The sequence below is a fragment of the Falco punctatus genome (genome assembly GCF_963210335.1).
Source record: "Falco punctatus genome assembly, chromosome: 2".
NCBI classification, from domain to species: domain Eukaryota; kingdom Metazoa; phylum Chordata; class Aves; order Falconiformes; family Falconidae; genus Falco; species Falco punctatus.
This window is the reverse complement of record NC_137581.1, coordinates 19,670,676-19,691,290: the sequence shown is the minus strand read 5'-3', so window position 1 is coordinate 19,691,290 and position 20,615 is coordinate 19,670,676. Positions and strand designations below refer to the sequence as shown.

Genomic DNA, 20,615 nt, shown 5'->3' with positions numbered 1-20,615 from the left:
AGTTTGTTTCTTCTAAAAATTTGGAACCTACCACAGAATTAAAAACGCCAAATATGACATGATAAACTTACTTTAAAATTCTTAATGTTGTTTCAGAGTTCTGCTACAAATGAAAATAGTTTAATGTAAACATGGAAATAAAATACAAGCTTTAATGGAAAAAAGAAGCCTGAAAGCCTGTGTTTCGTTAAGATACAGAGAAGAGTAATGTTGAGGAGTTGGCGATTTTTTTTCTCGTCTTTTTAGGTTTTGTCTACATAACCTAAAAGGAGCAGAGGTGGAACTTTATTAATAACATGCAGGGAAAGGCTGAATATACAAGACAGAATTGTGCTGGGAAAGGACTGAAGTTAAAGTATGTATAACTTCATATACTGATGCTTCCGTAGAGGATTTTTGTCATGAGTTTAGAGAGCTCTGCTTATAAACAGCCTGGTCCTGCTACTATTGCAGAAAAACGTTACTTTGTCTCGATCGTGACAAAACAAGAATAGGACTGTCAGGATTTAAGTTTGTGAAGAATATAATGATCTTGCCACAGTTACAAATCTGAGTAGTTGAACAGTCAGCATCTGAGGTGGCTTGTCTGCTGATGGATACTTGTACAGCTACATGACTGCCATAGCCTTCCCAGGACTTTGAATACAGTAGTGCCTTTGGTTGTTCCAGCATTTGCTTCACTTGCCTCAGTTAACAGAGTTCTTTTAAGGCTACAAGGATGCTTTTCAAAGTCTTCATCTCTTTTGCTTAGCAAATTTCAGTTGCACGGTGGCACCTACTGTATCTGGGGTTGAGGGTGCTATGTGTAGTCACAGAGTCCTTAAATCAGCCTTTGCTCTTGCCAGCTACGGTCGCCTCAGTTTATACCTTTTCAGTCATTGCAGTGTGCTTCCAGATGTTACCTTTTGCAAATTACAAATGTAGTATACTCGATGAAGTATTGATCTGAGCAAGCTTGAGTAGAGACTTAGGAAATATTATGTACAGTTTTACAAAAATACAAACCAGTTACATTTGTACTGTCAATGACACAAATTCATTTGATAATTCAGGGTGTGTTATGGAAAATGTATCTGTTGGATGATTATTTCAGTTTGATTCCCTAATTTTGTAATAAGGATGGAGAGACCTGGTTCTGCTTCCAGGTGCTGAGGTTCATATTTAAGCTATTTGGAGATCTGCATTTTAGTTTACACAGTGTAGTGTAAACTGGAATCACTCAAAAGTTATGCACAAATATACCCTGTCGGAGCATACTCAGTAACCGGATGCTGATCAGATGCAAGGTTTTGCAGAGCTCAGAATGAAAGTAAGTTGACTGAAAGCTTTTAAATAAGATGGAAATAAAGTTACGAGAAGGCAAGAACAAGGTTGAGCAGAATAGGAGAGCCAACTGTGAGCTCTTTGAAGATGGTCTGCAAAAAAGTAGTGGAAGAATCTCATAGCAGGTAAACACTGTTAACCTTTCAAAGAAATCAATGCATCAGTGGACAGAACCTCGGTTTGAAATGCGGACTTCGTTGGAGAAGCTGCTGCTTGTTTATGTGGAGTTTCTTTTTAAGACTTGGCAAATAATGTTTGTAGTGTGTTAGAATGGATGTTATTTCCTTGTGTACATCAAAAGTCACAAACAGGTAACTGAAGTAACAAACTTATGTTTCATTCTGTTCATGACCATTTTCTCATTAATGTGTTAACATTTAGAAATTTGTCACCTGACATAATTTTGATAACATATTTAAGTGCATATTTTTAATACAAGAATTATAGTATGAGCTTACATCTTGAAATCTGAATGAACCATGACGAAACGTAGTGCCAGCGGTCAGTCTCCGATTCAAAATACTTTAGTCTGGAATATGCCAGCTGACTGCCTTTGTATGTAAAGATGATAACAAAAGGAAGTTCTGTTTTTCTTACCCATGTGGTCTTGGTCCTGTGCAGATGTGGTTTCATCATTATGGCCTTTGTTCTCGAGTGATGAAGGTTGTAGCCAACTGGAGTGTCTTTTAATGGGGGTAGATGGTGGAAGGGTTAATTTTACTAGTATTTGTAACACTGAGATGCCTGATAGTTAAACCTGTTATTCAAATATTGAATTTATTCCTAATACTGTGCTTTTCAGTCCTTTTAATTACCCTTTAGCAGGTGCTTCCTTAGCTGTATGTATGAGATCTGAGACTTAATGCTTTTTTTTTCATGTTTGATACTCACTTAGAAAGCTGTTTCACTTTGGGAAGGAACGATAACTATCTTACAGGTAGCAGCCACTTCTACTTAAATAAGCAAAGTAAAATGGTACTAGAAAGTTGAGATAAATCCTACATTGTGCAGCATCAGCAATATGCCCAACCGTGCAAGTAAAGCACAGAAAGCCAAGTTTGAGTCCCAGCTTGCCAGATGATGAAGCTTGTACAACAGTAGCAAGTAAAGAGTCTCTTCACTTTTATGTAGTTGACTTCAGTACATACTCTGCCGTAAAAATTTGCACAGGTTCCTTGGTGGTGTAATGCACAGCTTCTAGCCCAGGTCTGAATAGTAGTCTGCTTAGACTGGGCAAGTAAAGGAAGACTTGATTTGTTGCAAGGACTAGTTATGTCATGTTGAAACAGATCTCTAAATGCCTTCATCTCTACAAAACACAAGTTTTCGTGAGAAATGATACCTTTATTCAACGTTGCTTTGTGGGTTTTTTCGTAAACAGGTAAGTCTTCATGTCAGTGGACGAATATGTGATAGAGCTTTTGCAGCATACCTTGTAGTTTGTTAATGCTGTTCTGTTGTCTTTGTCTTGAAATACAGATTCCATCTCCTGTGTATTTCAAATCTAATGTAAGGTTTTCTCTTTTCTACCAAATATGTATTTATTATGGTGGAAGTAAGAAGCTGGTGTTCTGTATTTGTCATGAAGTAATCCAGCAGAGTTAGCGCAGAAGGAAACTACCTAATTGCACAATGAATTACCAGTTTTTTTGATGGGACCAGAGGCAGTGGGCAGAAACTGAAACACAGGAGCCTCTGTCTGAACCTCAGGAAACAGATTTTAATGTGAGGGTGACTGAGCACTGGCACAGATTGCCCAGGGAGGTTGTGGAGTCTCCATGGGCATCAGCTCTAGGTGGGCCTGCTTGAGCAGGGGGTTGGAACAGATGATCTCTAGAGGTCCCTTCCAACATTGACCCTTCTGTGATTTTTCTCATCTAAAGTTTTTACTTCATTGAACTTGATATGAATTAACATTAAAACCCTATCGCATGCTTAGGTATTTGAATGCTTCCTTACTAGGTTTCGTTTCAGTATAGATGTCTGTATTTCTTAGTGTTGTTGTATTCTACATTTCCAAATGAAGCACTTCAAAGATGAAAACTCTTTGGAGTGAATCTTGAGTTGTTGCTCTTTATAATAAGGACTGTGTGACCACAGCTTGCCCTGCCCTTTCCCCCAGCACAGTGTTATGGCTTCAGAGGTTTTAGCCCCACAAAGATAATCAGTTCTGCTGTCAGTATTTTGGAAGAGGAGGTTAGGACACTGGCCTAACTTGGCACCTGCTGCAAAGATGACAGGTAAGGAATCCTACAGGAGGGAATGGGGAGTGTCGTGTGAAGTTGTGTAAAGGTGCATTGCTGACACTTCAGAAGTAAATGTGCTGTGTATCGGTGAATTTGACAATTCCTTAGGAATGTTCTTTTTTTAAATTACAGAAGGTTAGATTATGCATAATCTAGGAAGTTTCCCATGAAACTAGATTCCCCCCTAGTTTTTGGAAGATCCAAAATACCAAAATGATGAGATCATCACAACTATATATAAGTATTTTTCTATAATACAAAGCTTATGCTGATTTTCTGTAGTTCTAAAACATATAAATTATGAGAAAACTATCTCTTAGGTTTTGCTTATACAGATTTTTGCTACTTGAAAATAATTTGAAAGATTATTTTGAAATTAAACCACTGATACTAATAAAACTATGCCTGTTTAAATGTCTCTGAATTTTTTCTTGGTGGTTCTCTCATCTCAGATAGCATAATTGTAAACTTGGTTGCACAGTGTGTAGCTCAATGTTATCCTGACTTCTGTTAAAGTAGTAGAGCAATAGTGATAGTACTAAGCTCTGCTGGCTGTGCTGGTTTAAGTTTATCTCATTTACAGCAGACTTCTAAATTTGTTTCAAACTGTGTGTATAAACAAGCCGTAAGTTTCTGTGATAGATGAACTCACTCAGAATTTCTAGAAACTGACAGAAGCAGCTTGTGATATCTTAACTGTTAACTTCCAGTGCTGATGCAACCGTTTCAGATGCTTTTGATCTGTCAAATTTCATAAGTTTTCTTTGTTAATTGGTGAAGTCACATATATACGTCATTATTTCTAGGTGAAAGAGATGATGAGGGTTAAAGGTTATTCAACAGTTTTGTACAGCTTACAACATACATTCAGCAGCTCCTTCAACAGTTTTGTACTACTTAGCTGTTCGTGATAAGGTAAAGTATCACAAAATGCTCAGGAACTTTGCATTCATGTAACAGGGCATGTGCGTTCTGAATGGAGAAAATGGTACTGTTACTTGGATGTTTTTCTAAGCTGCTCAGCATGAACAGTCATTGAAAGTAGAAATCTGAGTATCTGAAGGTGTTTCTGCTGCATTAATGACAACATATGTAGAATGGATAATCGTGAAAAATCACTGTCTTGATTACCCAGCTATTCTGGTGCTGCAGATTCCTCGACATGGGAATGTTAGTGAGCAATATGGGGGAGGGGGCCGTATTCAAAAACACGTGATTCAGTTGCTGTTTCATATAGGATTATTTTAATGACTGTATGACTACAGCCTCACAGTTCACAAAAATTGGCAAAAATACAAGGTATATATTTACATACAAAATATATGTAAGTCTAATGCTTCACTTATACTGTGGAGTAGAAGCCTGGGTGATGTTAAGACTTCATTCCCTTCTGCTGATTAAACTGAAACTTCTTTGAAATGTCAGGGATTTTTTTATTTTTTATTTTAAAAAATGGACCCTCCTTCTGTATTAAATGCATAGCCTTACATCTGGGAACCTAGTGACTCACAAAGGAGCAGTTTTTATTAAATTTATGAAGTACTTATAAATTTTAGCATCTTTAAATTCAGACCTTGCTTAAGCTGCACAGATGAAATCTTTGTCCTTTCTGTTTAAATATTTTCAGACATGCTCATTATTCTCCAAATACTGAAGAAATAGTTATAACTTCTGTGAGTGAAGTTTTGCAGTCCAGGCAAAACAGGGAAAAAAAAAAAAAGTTCCTTGATCATAATATTGTCACTGGTATGGGTTTATTACTGCCACCACTTTTTTCTTTTTTGAAATCTGATTCCAGAAGAGGAATATTACTAACCTTCACATTCCTCATTCTGTGTAAGATGCTAACTAACTTCAGGTACTTTCTACCTTATAAACTGTAAATTGTGAAATAGATGAAAAATATTTTTAATAGTCTTGTCAAGGAAATCGAATGCCTTGCTGGCACAGTTCAAGTAGTGTTTGCCCTTATGTTTCTGGGAACTTATTTTTCCTTTTGAGCCTTATTTTGGTAATGCTAATTTTTTTCCCTCTTAAATGCTTATTTGCTTCTAGCTGTCTACAAGTATATGCTCTTGAGAGAATTTAGGGAACGTGATTGGGAAGGGTTATCTTGCAGTTTGTCTCCTGTAATTACTGGCAGCCATGCAGTGATGCCCAGGTGACAATGGATTTACTCTCTGATGGTTTTATTGCATCAAATATGTGCTTTTGCCCGCAGCAGGGGCTACTCATGATTAAGGTGAGCAGGTTTGGCCAGACTTGGTAAGAGAAGAATGGGGAGGAAAATGTTGCTTGACCATTTAGAAGTGTCTAGCACTGTATCTTCTGTTAGTATGTCAGCAGCCAACATTCTTATCTGTTACCTTTTGATAGGTAAACCTGAACAAATGCAAACATGAACACAGCTCTGCGGATCACCTCGGGTTCCCTTTGGAAACCCCAAATAAATGGCCACAAGGGATTGTGTGTTTTCCTGAGAACAGCTCTGCACTGGAGTTCATCCTTTCTGTGTGATGGATAGTGGCTCTGCTACACTCAGAATGATACCTATCTCTGCTGGTGCAAACTGTCGTATGGCCCACTTCAGTGGAAGTCAAAATTTACCCATGCTGCTGTTCTGTGTTGCTAGGTAATTTTTAAAGTAGACATAAAATAAAGGGGGAAGTGGAGGGAAATATAGGGGGGAAGCTCTTTGTTACAGTAGTCACCAAAAATCCTGTTAATCAAAAAAAAAAACCAACGCACCCCACACCCCAGTCTGTTCTGTTAGTCAAGCCAGTGAAGCTGCATAGCATTGGTGTGCGAGGTAAATGTAAAGCGTCCTTCAGTGCTGTAGATCGTCATAGCTGTTTCTGCGTGGTAGCTTGTTTCACATGCAGTTCTGTATTGGAAAGACACTAGTGGAGAGTGCTCTGAAGCCTGAGTGTGTGTTACTTGAAATGGGTTGTACTGAGGAGCTGGTTTTCAATTTTCCTTGATAATGGCACAATATATGCACAGCATCACTCAGTTTGTGTGTGATGCATCTGTTCTCTTCAGTATAGGCATGTTTATCATGCTGTTAGCCTTTTAGAATGTTTCAGATGGATTTTGCTTGGCACCATACCCACTCTGAGCTTTAATTTAAAGAAAAGCTTTATCATAGGAATGAAAGTGATTCAGAGTCTATTACTTTGAAAATAACTATTTGCTGTGTTCCTGCTTACTCTTGCAAATCCCTTTTTTCAGCAATATCTGCTAGGATATATTCAGATCTAACAAAGTAATTACCGTTAATCATAAACAGTAGGGTTTATGTAGGTTTTTGTTAGGGTAGGGAGGTTGTAATGATCTTAATTTCTCATAGGGGATGAAACATGAAGAAACAGTACAGCGGGAGAGACCTACTGTTAAAAAAAACAAAAAGCCAAAACCACAACCACACACAATAAGTATTTGAGTTATGGTAAATGATTATAATTTGTAACACTGACATATGGTCTTACTAGCTGGTTTTAGGGGTTATTTTCAAAAACGTAATAGATTTATTTGGCTACAATTTTGTCACTAATTCCCTACTGGTTGCTAAGAATCTGGCTCACCACTTTGGTTTCAGTAAATCTGGGTGGCCATGTGGAAGTCAGTATACACTGGCTGTTGTGGAAACTTGAGAGACTGTGTTAAGCCTCTGGAGGTCTTAGCCTTGCTGTTTGTAGCTAGGGGAAGAAAAGAAGAAAAGCCTAATTATTATGTTTTTTCCATAATCTAAAATACAAACTGAAAGATGTGCAGTTTGTAATTGTAGCTTCCCTTTAAGATGGGTACATACTTACCAGTAGCTGGATTAGTTTCACCATGTGGTGGTAATATCCCAGGACACTAATGTTTGTCCAGATGACAACTCCAGTCAGGTCCCTGTGATGACAGACATTGCTAACGGCCATTACTGCATTTGACCTGTTAAATTGTTTTAATACTAGTGCTTGCAAAATCATAGCTCTAGTTATAAAGGGTTAGTGGGCTGTGCTCTGTCGTATCTGCTTTAGGAAGAAAGTATCCATCTTGCTGGACATCTGTGTTATGGAATAGGTAACAGAATTTCTGAAATATGATATTTAGCAAGCTGCACCATGGGGTGGGGAAAGATGAAAAGGAAGCAAGTGGGAGAATTGATGAATTAACAGCACTTTTAATAGGACTCAAACATAAATTGTGCCAACTTTGAAGTTGTACTTATTTTGAGCTGCTAGCCTCAGCTTTTTTTCAGTTGTATCTACTAAGGTAAATGTTACCTTTGTTGTAAATGTTCGTGATTGTGTATTGCAATTTGCGTGTATGTCACTTCTGAGTTGTTTTCTGGGGCTGTTCCTGAAGCAAAGCTAGCCTGAAAGGCACAACCTGTACGTGGCTTTCCAAAGTAATTCTGTAACACACACACTTCACAGGGTGTGCTAAAGTTTCTGATCATCAGACAGTACCTAAAGACTTAAAACAATTTACCAAGATCTTGAACTGAGAGCATACAGAGTTCTTCATCCCGTTGTGCTGCTGTAACTGGGGGCTTTCCAGGCAGTCTTCCTCTCTAGGAAGACATTTCTAGGGCTTCTTAGCTCTGCAACACGTTTCTGTGTCTGCTTCCCCAGCCCGAGTAATCGATTATATTAAACCTATTAAACATGGCAGTCCTCACATGTTATTTTAAATTGGAGGTATTTGTGGAGAAGAGGTGACTTTCATTGGGGTGGGGGAGGAGGGAATGAGTGTGTATGGGTGTTTTGAAGCCTGAATGGCTGGGGCAGGGAGCTGTTGGGATTTTAAATGTTTTGGATAGTTATTTTGCATGTGAACTCTGGAAGAAGACACACAGAGTTCAAGATGGATACCCTTATTAACATTTCCAGTTATTATCTAGGCCTTTTTGAATATAATTACAGTAAATTTAATTATGAATTAATAAATGTAATAGGAATAAAAATATACTCTGACTTGCTGTTTGTTCTTCCAGCTGCACTTGCTGCAAATGCAAGCAGATCTATTGCAAAAGTTTTAAAATTGCAAGTCTTAAACTTTTGCATCAATTTCTAATGCTTTGCTTATTAAAATGTATTTTAGTGAGACTTGCATGCAGTTCTGTTCTGAGGTGGTGTTATAAATCAGGACATTTTGCTCCAGTTCAGTTCAGTTGTATTGATACCATGCTTACGGAGTGTCTGTACCACAGCAAGCTGTGGCATGGGGAGGAGACCGTGCTTCTGTACCCTCAGTACAACTACAGTGAGAGCAGTTCTCAAGTTTCATTAATAACTGTGTTACGTACAGGAATCCTAATTACTGTAGTGGCAATAATATGAGAAGGATATCACTTTGGCCACATGCATTGGCAGGCTTAGAAGACAGTGTTGTGTTTGATACGTGTTTTAAAAACCCTCCAGAGTGAAAGGACTTGGGGTTCTTCGGAGCAGATCTGCACTTAATGAACTCTAAGCAGAAGTATGAATATTTAGGAACTTATTAACATTCCAGAACAGCTGTTTTTTAACTGTTGAGGTACTAAAAATAATTTTGAAACCTGTGTAGTAACAATTAAGTGGTAAGAATGGGTTAAGAATAAATGATTTTTTTTTTTCTGATAATGTGAAGTTTTATTATGGTTTATTTCTCCATATTTAAAAAGAGAAGCTACTGTATTTTCTGATTTGTTTGATGTTACAGTTATTTACTGTCTCTTTATTTTTTTAGGTTACTGTTGAAATCTTAAAATGCAGATGAAGACTGGCTTGTGCAGAATCCTTCTGCTATCTTATGCATACAAAAGGGAGTCCTAAACCAATTTTTAGTACAAGGTATGTATTAGGATATTTGGCTTTATTCAGCAATTGACTGAAATGAAGAGCCCACTTTTTGTTGCATTTGTGATTTGATGTAGCGTAATTCTGCTTCTACACTTCAACTAATAACTTGCTTCCAGATAATGTAATTCCTTGTATAATTCCTGTCATATGTTAACGTGTTTTTAAAGAACTTGAAGTATATGTACACGGCATCTTGCAGAGAGCTCAAAATCTGGCCAGTCATAATGTCTCAAATCCAGAAACCATAGTGCCACATTAATACGATACCATGTCTGAGCTACTGGATGTTATTGGTACGTTGCACTTGGAATCCAGCTTGTACGATCAACTCTCTAGTTTCTGATACTGACCAGTCCTTGGGATTATCCAGTAGGCCTTGGTCTGGAAGGCTGTGTCCGTGTACTTGGTAAAACCTGGGGTAGAGTTCAGCTTGGGTACGCACAGGTATGTAGTGTCATCTACCCTGGGTGTTGCAAGCATCTCTGTGGGACTGATGGGTATGAAGTTTTTAGAGGGAGATTTATGCAGCTTGTTCAGTAGTTCTGATGGTTCTGAAATTCCAAAATAATCAGTTGCTTTTATAGGAAAAATAATTTTAAACACTCATAAGATTTGACTGAGATGTGCAAGTTCCACTGATAAAGCAAGAGGAATTTGGGTTGGTTATCCTCTGTTTGTGTTTAGCCTAGTAAAATGTACTCAGAGCTGTCTCTACAGTTGTTTTAACAGTAAATAGATAACTAGATACATAAAGAACAAGATATATTGAGCTATTTATTAATGACATGTGAAAGATGTCCTTGCCCATGGCAGGGGGTTTGGACTAGATGACTTTCAAATGTCCCTTCCCACCAAATCGTTACATGATTCTGTAGTATTAGTCTTTTTATTGCTGATTAGAGGAGTCCTTTTACTGCTTTCCAAGTCAGCTAGTAAATTAAGTGTGAGAAATAAGCACTAAAACTTCGGAGTGTTGCATGGTAAGTATAAACATGTTGGGGTGCTTTGTCATTCTGTGAAAAGCATGTGAAGGACAACACGAGAGAAGAAATCTTTCTGCAGTAACCTATCTCAAAATGTACTGTGAGTTATGACCAATACTGAAAAATTGCCTGTGTCATCATCTTTTATTCTCAGGTGTGAAATAGTTCAAACTGTCTACCTAAGACAGGCAACATCCCATTATGCTCCACAGAAGTTCAGTCTCCTTTTTCTCTCCTTTTTACCCTCTGCCTGGCTCTGCCTTATTGTATCTTTTACTTAGGTAGCACTCCTTTGTAAAGCATTCTTCCAAAGAGAAAATTTTTCTCTGTGCATGCTTCAGATGAAGAATTGGAGACCTGCTCCCCCCCTTGTGTTCAGGTCACCCCAGTAATGCACACCATGCCAGACAGCCTGGTAGTTACCCTTGCGACTGGAAGTGACTTCTCCCCTGAGCGCTGCAGTGCCAACTTCCATCTCACCTCTGCAGCTGAAATCCGAGCAGGCTCTCCACAGAATCCTAGAATACCTGAGGTTAGAAGGGTGCTGCGGAGGTTGTATAATCTAACCCCCTACTCAAAGCAGGAGGTTGAGTAGGGCAGGTTGTCCTGAAACTCTGTCCATTTGGGTTTGGTCTCCAAGGAATGGAGACCCCATAACCTCTCTGAGCAACTCATAGCAGTGCTTGGTCACCCTCACAGTAAAAGATGCCTGATGTTCACAGGGAACCTCCCGTGTTCCAGTTTGTGCCCCTCGCCTCTGGTCCTGTCTCTGGGCATCACTGGAAGGACTCTTGCCTATCATCTTTATACCCTCTCATCAGATGTTTATAAATACTGAAGACTTCACCCCACTTTCTCCAGGCTGAGCAGTCCCAGCTCTTTCAGCTTTTGTAACATGAAGGATGCTCCAGTGCCTCAGTTTTCTTCCATTCAGTGAACACAATCCAGTATGTCCATGTTGTTTTTTTTTACTGGGGAGCCCAACACAGGGCAGAACGCTTCTGATGTCTCACCAGTACTGAGTAGAGAGGAAGGATCCTCTCTGTTTCCTTATGCTGGCAACTTTCTTTGTAATGTAGTGCAGCATGCCATTGGCCGCCTTTGTGGCCAGGTTACATTCTTTGTTCATGGTGGTCCTTGGACCTGGTGTTCACTGGGACCCCCCAGGTCCTTTACCTGCAAAGCTGCTTTCCAGCTCCATTCTGTCCTGGTGCCTGGGATTATTCCTCCTCAGGTGCAGGATCTGGTTATTTCCCTTTAACTTCACGAGATATTGTGGGCCCATCTCTCCAGCCTGTCAAGGTCTCTCTGGGTGGCAGTGTGACCCTTTGGTGTATCAGCCACTCCTCTCAGCTTTGTATTGCCTACAAACTTGCTGAGGATGTGCTCTGTCCCATCAACTAGGTCATAAATGAAAATGTTGAAAAGGATTGGCCTCAGTACTGATTCCTGGGGTACTCTGCTACTTACTGGTCTGCAACTGGACTTCGTGCCACTGATCACAACTTTTAGGCCTGGCTGTTCAGCCAGCTTTCAGTCTACCTCATCGTCCACTTATCAAGCCTGTACCTCATCGACTTGTCAGTGAAGATATTATGGCACCCGGTGTCAAAAGCCTTGCCAAAGTCAAGGTAGACAATATCCACTGCTCTCCCCATATCCACTGAACTGGTCACCCCATCGTAGAGGATCCTTAAGGATTTGCAAATGACCCCTTTGTAAATCCATGCTGACTACTACGTTACTTTCTTGTCGTTCTTGGCCTGTTGGTCTGGAGCAGTTTCCAGGAGTAGTTTGTCCATCACCTTGCCAAGGCCTGTAGTTCCCTCGGTCTTCCTTCCTGTCCTTTTTGAAGACAGGAGTGACATTTGCTTTCCCCTAGTCCTTGCACGTCTCTCCCTGTTGCCGTGACCTTTCAGCAGTGGAGAGCGGTCTGGCGGTGCCAGCAGCAGCTCCCGTGGCTGCCTCCCACCAGGCCCAACATGTGTAACCTGTGTCCAGCACAGGTGTTGCCTAACACAGACCCTCCTGCCTGTTTGATATTGAAGAAGTGCAGGGCTGAGGAGGTGGGAAAACTGATACGCATCTTGTTTTGCCGTTTTGCTTTGCCTTTTACTAAGGAATTCCCTGTTACTTTCTAGTTCTAGTAAAAACACAATAAAATAGTAATATAAAAATAACCAGACAATTATGTGTAATATACACTAGGCTATGGAAATAAGCAAGCTACAAGCATTTATTCTCAAAATCTAAAAAAGACAACACAGTTAAAACTGTCAAAAAAGTAGTAGTAATAGAAAAAACAACTTTTTCTAAGTTTGACTCAAAAGAGATTTTCTATCCAGCTGACATTTTGTCTTGACGATGTAGCTGCTGGGAATTCAGTATTGCTTGTCCTTATGTATCAGCCTGCACCCCCTGCAAAAGAGCCATTTGGGAGCCCCAGCCCTTGGCATGTTTCCCAGGCATCTCAGAATTTTTTAGTCTTCAATTTACAGTTTCCTTCCTGTGAAGGGAAGAGCGGATGGCCAAGGTTCCTTGGAGATACAAGTGTTTCTTTGACTGGCTAAATAATGACTCCTTGTCTCAGTGGAGATAAAAATCCTTTTCTTTCCCCGTTATTCATCTGTCTGTGTGCACTTCAGATTGCAGTGAACCTGACTGACAAAGCCTAACGGCCTAATTAAATTGCATTAAAAATTGAGGGAAGACAAGATAAAAACATGAGTGGATCTCATTGTATTTGAGGCTGAGTGTGCAATAGCATTCAAAAGACTGGGAGAGTGAGCCAAATCATTCACATAAAAAAATCTACACCTGCTCAGCTTGGTCTCCCTTAACTTGCTGCTGAGCAGTATTCGGGGAGATGAGAGCTGGCCTTGGTGCGTCATTGCATTCCCTTCTTCAGCTCTGAAATACATCTGCCGTACAGTTCTGTTACACCAGTAAATGCACTCAGCTCTGACTTCAATTTCCAGGGAGGCCAGAGTTCTGTGAGGCTGCCTGTTGCTGGGGTTCCTGAACAGTGGTGAACAGAGAGTTCCAGGTGACCTCTTGGATGGCCTATCTGGGAAAGCGTTAGCATTTCCCAGCTCTTTAGCAAATACGGTTTGATAATGCATTGCTCTGTAGTTTGCTATTTGAGTCTTCAAAAGTACGTTTTCAAGGAAGTTACCGCTTCATTGTCCCTTTAACTCCTTAGCCTGAATCGTACTTACTTCCTGAAAATGTTCTCCATTGCATTAGGTTTCTGCGAAACCTGCTGGTGGCTGTACCCCCTCGGAATTGAAGATGGCTTTCTGCCATACTGTGATTATGTGCAAAACGCTGCTCCTCAAGCTGGAATTACAAGGACCGTCAGGGGTGAGAATATCATCATGCTGTCACTCATTAGAACACTTAACAGTGCTCAGTTATCAGTCTTTTTGTATTATCTTTGTGCTTTATGTGCATTTTTTTTCTTTGTTGTTCTCTATGCCCTCGGGCACAAGAATAATGCTGCTCTCTAATAAAACAGTAATTAAATCTGTAGCACCTAGCTGAACAGTGGGGAGGGATGAATTCATCGCTCTCACTTAAGCTGTATTCTTTCTGCTTGTGGACAGGTCTGGCCTGCGAGACTGAAGGGAATAGGGCTGTTTGAAATGATGGGCAGGGGGCCAGCATGCAGGTGCTGTGTCTCCCACCAGCACCCTGGACTGGAAAAGACACATCGGAAGAATCTGATGTCTGCTTGCAAGGTTTAAGATGCCTTTTTGTGTATGAGGAGATGAATTACAGCTTTCGTGATGTGACTGTCTTCAGCCTCCAGCAGAAGAGCATTGTTAAGCAAAGTTAAGCGTTTCATAGTCAAGCTGATGTTGGCCAGCTTCGGTGTGTAACTGAGCTCTTGACTCCATTTTTGCTTAGACTGTACCAGAAGCAGACTTTCTTTCCAGAAATACTAGTACCAGGAAGTGGTGTTGATAAAAGGATTGGAGTTTGTTGTACATGCTACAAAAATCAAGAGTAAATGATTTATTAAAAGACTGCTTCTTGGTTAATGGACTGGACTAAAAGAAAAGCTTTTAGAGTTAAATGAGTAAGAAAAAAAGTATTTTCAAGCACTGAAGTATATTACAAAAAGATAGGGAAGGGTAGGGTTTATAACGAAACAATAGCGTGGACTGTATTTAAGTTGCAGTAGAGCTTACAAGAGCACAGAAGTATTAGTTCCATAGAGAGAACGGTACTGTTATCCCAAACCTGGGTTCTTCACCTGGTGTGCAAGAGCTGATCTGCACAGTAGGGGTTCATTGCACGCCTGTGCAGAGATGGGTGCTAAGCGGTAAAATCTGCAAAGCTAGCACACCTCTCAACACCCTGTAGAATGTTTTATACACTTTGAACAATTGTTTACATTTGTGTTTAGTCACACTTAGTTTTCTTTTATGGGTTCTTACAAGTCTTGTCTCCATCTACAGGTACAGCATTCTTTTTCCCAGCCTGCATGTTCTGTGGGGAGGGGGCTTTGTTAGTAGGGAGTGGAACTCCTAGTATGCTAATAAGGATAGTTCAAACTATTTTCTGTTTGGTCTTAGTAACCATTTGGTCCTCCTTGAGCTTACCTTGTTATGCCCCACCTTGACATATTTATGGTATGTATTCCTTTTCCCCAAGGCCTCGTTTTGCTAACTGTAAGGATCAGCTACATCCGTTTTTCAGATTTTGTTGCTTTTCACTATAGATATTTAGACTTTTTCATTTTTTAAATAATTCTTCTATCGGTGTCAGCCTGCAACAGCTGAAAAGGATTGGAAGGAAATGTTAATGAATGGGGAGATTAAAGCTGCAGTAAGATTTCACTGTGCGCAGTAAATTTTAGTTGGTAATTATGATAAAAATGCCTGCTGTCTTAATGTAGCCCAATAAAAAGGTGACAAACAGAAACCATAAATGAAATCAATAATGAAAAAATAATTTTGAAGCAATGAGTTTTTAACATTGCACTGTAATGTACCTGCAGGGTTTTTTCAGGGTTTCTTAATCTACTATAAAACTCTTCCAAATTAATCAGTGACTAACAGGATATTTATTTTCTGTTTCCTGAAATCAACAACACGGTAACCAAGAATTGAGGGCCTTACAGCAACCTTGCAGAGTTCAGTAAAGGCAAATGCAAAGTCCTGTATCGGGTACTGAATTAACATGAATGACTGGTTCTGAAGAAGCTCATCTGGGACAAGTGAAGACGAAGGTGTCCAGCGACATTCTGGGCTCCTGAAGCCAAGAGGTATATGGGAACAAGGCCAGCAGAAGCCACCAAGGCGATGGGGAGGTTAGAGATAGGCAGTGGGGGGTGTTCAGTCTGAAAAACAGGAGGTGGGGGGTTGGAAATCCTACTTGAGCTGTGTAATGGAGTTGGGTAGAGAAGATGAAGCCAGGCTCATCTCAGAGGTGCACAGCCCTGAGGAAGTCTCATATAATTTACAGTGCAAGCGTTGCATCTTAACGGGTCTTCCCTTGTTCCAGGAAGGGAGGACGCAGGGGCCCCAGTCTGAGGGCTGGCTGCAGGGTGATGTTCACTTGCAGTTTTAGGGATCTTGATCCTGCTGTCTACAGAAATAAGAACTGTTCCAGTATATAGACACTATTGCTGACAGAGACAGGAAAGCGAGGGAAGTTTCAAATGCTTGGCATCTCCCTGTAGACTTTTCCAGAAGTGGGAGGTCTAGTCAGCTTTGTAAAGCCTTTTTAAAACAGTAATAAATATGCATGTAAGCACAGGCTGGGGCTCTGGTTATTACTGTTTGGGGCAGGGATAGCAGCTTTTCCCTCGTGATACAGATGACTGTTCAGCACAAGACATGCAGCTGCTTCAGCAGGCCTAACAGGGCTGCTCTTCCCCAAATTCATACTCTCTACAGAAGCCTGTATAAGTAACAGCTCCAGGGACCAAGATTTTTTGTCAGAAAGTGTGGGTCTGTGATGCAGATCAAGATGTCACCACCTGGGTAATACTGTCCTCCAGCTCTGGTTGAAGACATTTGAGCTGCTGGCACAACAGGGGCAACAGCTGCACTCATGGTTTTGGTTGTCTTAAAAGCACATCATCCTGAGAGCAGCACGGACGTGAGAGGAGCCCGGCAAGGGTAAGGCCTGACCCACCTCCTGTAATGAGTCAGTGCCAACAGCAACTAACCACAGAGGAGTCCCTTACAGTTCAAGTCATGTAGGATGTACTGCAGAAATTCTTGGGGGGAAAAAAAAAAAAAAAATCAGTGGTAGCTATCCTGCATGACAGCTTGCCTGAAATCAAAAAAACATCTTCTGCCTGGTCCTGTCCTCCTGGCTGCTATATGTGAGGTGTTGGAGATTTTATCTAAGAGCCCCCCTTCTTAACTGTAATTTTGACTGCTGTATTCTGTGCTGTCTTTTGTCTGCTTTTAGTATTTTTTTCCCCTCTCTCTCTTTCACTTCAAGATGGGTTCAGAAGCTGATAAATATTTTCCCCATTCCTGTGGGACACACAAAAGCCGAGGACTGTTGGAAGTGTCAGGATTCAGTGATGGGCTTGCAGCACATGCCTGTGCTGTACCAGTAGCTTAGAAAAACACGGCCTGTACCGATCTCTTGCATTCTCAAAAGGTAAAACTCCCACTGTACCTCCCGCATTAGAGAGGGAGACTCCAGCAAAACTGAAGGCACAGCTGTAGGAACGCATCGTGCAAGGACTGGATTGCCACTACTCCGGAAGACTGACCTAAAGGAAGAAGATTTTACAGTGGCTCTTTTCCAGCACTATATGGGAAGGCAAAGGGTGGTAACAGGCAGAACATTTTAGGACAGTCCTCGGGCACTCTGAGCTGTCCTAGCTGGCTAAGATGGCAGCTGCACTTCAGCGCTGTCCCTTCCCCGTACAGAAGGAGCTTTCTTCCATCCAGACTGATTAACACCTCAGTTTTGAAAAACCAGTGCAGAAAGGACAGAGGCCCCACACTAGCCAGCTCATCACCCACTACCCTTCAGTACCTGTGAAAGCAGCCAGGAACGCAAATACTGACGATGTAGCAGTGAAAGAATGCACCCAAGCCTTCGGAACAATTTACTGCCATTGCAGTTTATAGTAACTGCAGCTGCTTAGCCTTGCTGGCAGCAGCAAGAAGAAACCGAGCAAGTACTTCAAAGGTATTTCTCCACTGTGTCTAAAGAATTGCTTTTTATTGTAGCTACTTTCTCTTCATCCTTTGTCCACCAAAACCTTTTTCTTAGCAACTGGATAAAAACCATATAATAAAATCAGACAAAAATGAGCTTCAAACATTTTCACATGCTTTTTATTCATCTTCAGTATGGGTTCTGAATTTGTATCACCAACTAGAAGACAAAGATGGCTGCAAAATCCATCCCTTAATAAAAGCATCATGAACACAAATTTTATCCCCATGTCCCAGAGGACTCCTCACTCTCTCCCAAATGCCTCAAGAAAAAAACCCACACTACCCCCAACAAAACAAACCCCCAAAATCAACAGCCTTTGACAAACTACTTGCTATGTCAACTCTTGGAGCATTACTAGACATTTCTCAATTAGACTGTGCAACAGTTTTTAAATAGCATCTAGATGATATGGACTTTAGTTCAAAAACCTTTTGTCCCCACCTTGAAGAGCTTGGACATTTACCACTGACATGCTGTACAGAGCGTACCACACATGCACTATACACATGTTATGTGTACAGTGCAGGAGTAAACTGCGGAAGCTGTAGCCACATATGTGAAAACTGTCACTCCAACATAAGGAAACACCAATGTCCTGTCCTTACTCATCTTTCAAGGTTATGCACAGTGACTAAAAAAAAAATAAAAAATAATACAGCTACATGAGTCCCAAGTACTGGTATTGACATACCTGAGTCTCAGCCTGTCCTTTTCATGCATTTCAGGTGTTCACACTCAGCAAAATGAGGTATCTAACTTATTTCAGAGAGGTGGAGGTGCCAAGTCTGTGCAAAACCCAGACTTGTTAACATCCCATCAATACTGTTTGCAAAAAAATAGGCAACTGTTCTAAATCAAAACAGAAATGAGTATGTCATGTTGCTGTTCTAGTTTTATATAGCTTAATGTGACATTCCACAAAATTGAAATGGTGTGCTTACTCATTTGGCATCTCTTAAATATGAAAGTTTTAAACTTTCAAGAACCAAAAATTAAACACTGGTTAATTGAACTTTCTATTAAAAAAAGTCACGGTTCTTAAAAGGATACTTAATACAGCTGCACCCTTTTAATGGTGTGCACTCAAATACATTAACAATTTATCCACAATAGTTTTGCTAATAATATAGGCACATAGCGGCATGTAAACTACACATGGCAACCAGAACAGCAAAGGCACAATCTGGTTGGTTTGGTTGGGGTTTTTTTTTTTTTTCCCTTTTTTTTTCTTCTTTTCAAGATATGGGTTAATATACAAAGAAAAATATTCTATACTTTGTGTGGAAGTATTACATTTGTATATCATAGCACAGGACCGTTAGAGAACTGTTGTCATCTGATAGAACAGGTCATTTAAATAATAATAATAATAAAAAAAAAAGATAGCAGCTCTTTCCACTGAGGAACTGAATTTCTCCACTAAAGAACAATACGTGTTCTCATCCATCAGGTCGAGAACCTGAAATCTGCTATGCATCTTCTTGTCTACAAAAAGCATTGCCTGCACATTTCAGGCAGTTACAAGTTTTCTGGTTTGCTATTTTCAGCTTGTATTTGTTTTCCCATATATCACTTGATTAAGAACTCAAAAATTAAGATGTGTTTAAAATATCAGTTGCTTCTCTAATACAAAAGTAGTTTTAAAACACCGATAAAACTAGGAATCTGACTGTAGTCCTCTGCGAATTGAGCCTATCGGATGTCTTTGTTCATGCCTGCAGACCTTACTGTGTTTGCCCAAAGGGAATCACTCCAAGTGCAACTGCTTTCTCATCAGGAGATGGATGGTAGCAGGAACAGTTTCAAACCAGAACACAGCCCTCAGTAAGTCAGTTAAACCTAATGCCGTGACTTCAAAGTGTAATTTCTGCCCACAGCTCCAAGAATATGACACTTCTGCATTTTACATAGAAATGTTACAGTTAGAGTCTAAGTAGAAAATTTTAGTTTACAAATGGAAAAGATCATTCTATTAAAAAAGACATTTCACGTAGTTACCTTAAATAGTTCTTATATGCACCATTCCACATTGTGGAAAAGCTGAAATATGCAGTCTGGACTCACATGTTAAAGAAAAACAGAATTATATGTATTGGCACAAATACTTACATCTACATCTGTACAAAGTAAAAAAAAGCTGACAACCCTGTCCCACCAGTGCAGTGTGTTCAACTGCTCTCCAACGCATACCTTCCCATGTGACTGCCAACGAGTGACAGCGAGATGGGAACTTAAGTCTTAAGAGTGTGGTGCCAAAAAGTTCCAAACTGCTTTGTCAGTCTCTGAAGAGGAATCGGAAGTATATCCAAAGAAGTGTCAGGCCGCTCGATATGCTCGCAGCTGTGAGGTCACTGCAACTGCACTCTGTATGCTCCTATTAGCAGTTTTACCTGTAAAAGCAAACAAAGGTTTCACAGACAGATTGTGTAACTAATGTGTTAAACCCTTCTTCTAATATAAGAACAGCATGAGAAAAAAAATAAAATTACAATCTGTGTTTAATAAAATCAGCTCATAGTAGCCCTAATGAAATACAAATGGCTTGTAAAAACACTCAAGCAGAATGCTGCTGCGTTAGGTGGTGGTTGAACAAGTTAGCCTCAAATCTGAACTAGACATACACACAGACTTCCATCTGAATAAGAGTTCAATTTTTTCCACTTTTAGTAAAAATGTACACAACAGAACATGTAAGAGTGTAAGTTTTAAATCTGAAGATCTACAAAATTTACTGGTGCATCTTCCAAGGATAAAATGCTACCACAACAGTATCTGTTACACATTTTGCAACACATAGTGGGATTGCTGCCCAAACCACCTGGAAAACACAACAGACTACACATACTACTTAAAAAACACTGCATATCCTACTAAATACCTCCAAGTTCTCCTAAACCCACAAGCAAAAACATCTGTAAGCCAAAAATAACTGATGCTCCCATGCATCTATCAGTCATTAAATTCACAATATAGATGGGGAAAATGTTTAGCTGTAACACTGCTTTATCCTGGTGCATTAATTACTCTGA

The 20,615-nt window shown here is 40.1% G+C and overlaps 2 protein-coding genes across 15 annotated transcripts in view; one reads left to right on the top strand and one right to left on the bottom strand.

The window, feature by feature from the left end:
- PSPC1 (paraspeckle component 1) overlaps positions 1-17,686 on the top strand; it is a 74,216-nt gene extending 56,530 nt beyond the window's left edge. For 2 of the 14 annotated variants that reach the window (XR_013926334.1, XR_013926339.1), the window contains 3 exons: positions 9,291-9,394; positions 13,633-13,749; positions 13,992-17,686. Coding sequence is in view for 2 of the 14 variants with exons in the window: in XM_080377219.1 (XP_080233345.1) it covers positions 3,446-3,487 (42 nt within the window). In the remaining 12 variants the exon portion in view is untranslated. Of the gene's footprint in view, positions 1-246; positions 2,321-3,445; positions 5,010-5,945; positions 6,202-9,290; positions 9,395-13,588; positions 13,750-13,991 lie in introns of those variants that run through there. The other 12 variants (XR_013926338.1, XR_013926340.1, XR_013926333.1 and 9 more) reach the window with 11 other exon arrangements.
- The window catches only part of MPHOSPH8 (M-phase phosphoprotein 8), a 24,608-nt gene continuing 21,673 nt past the window's right edge, over positions 17,681-20,615 (bottom strand). Inside the window, exon 13 of the mRNA XM_080377214.1 lies at positions 17,681-19,976. Within this exon, the coding sequence (XP_080233340.1) occupies positions 19,935-19,976 (42 nt within the window). The 3' untranslated portion in view covers positions 17,681-19,934. The remainder of the gene's footprint in view (positions 19,977-20,615) is intronic.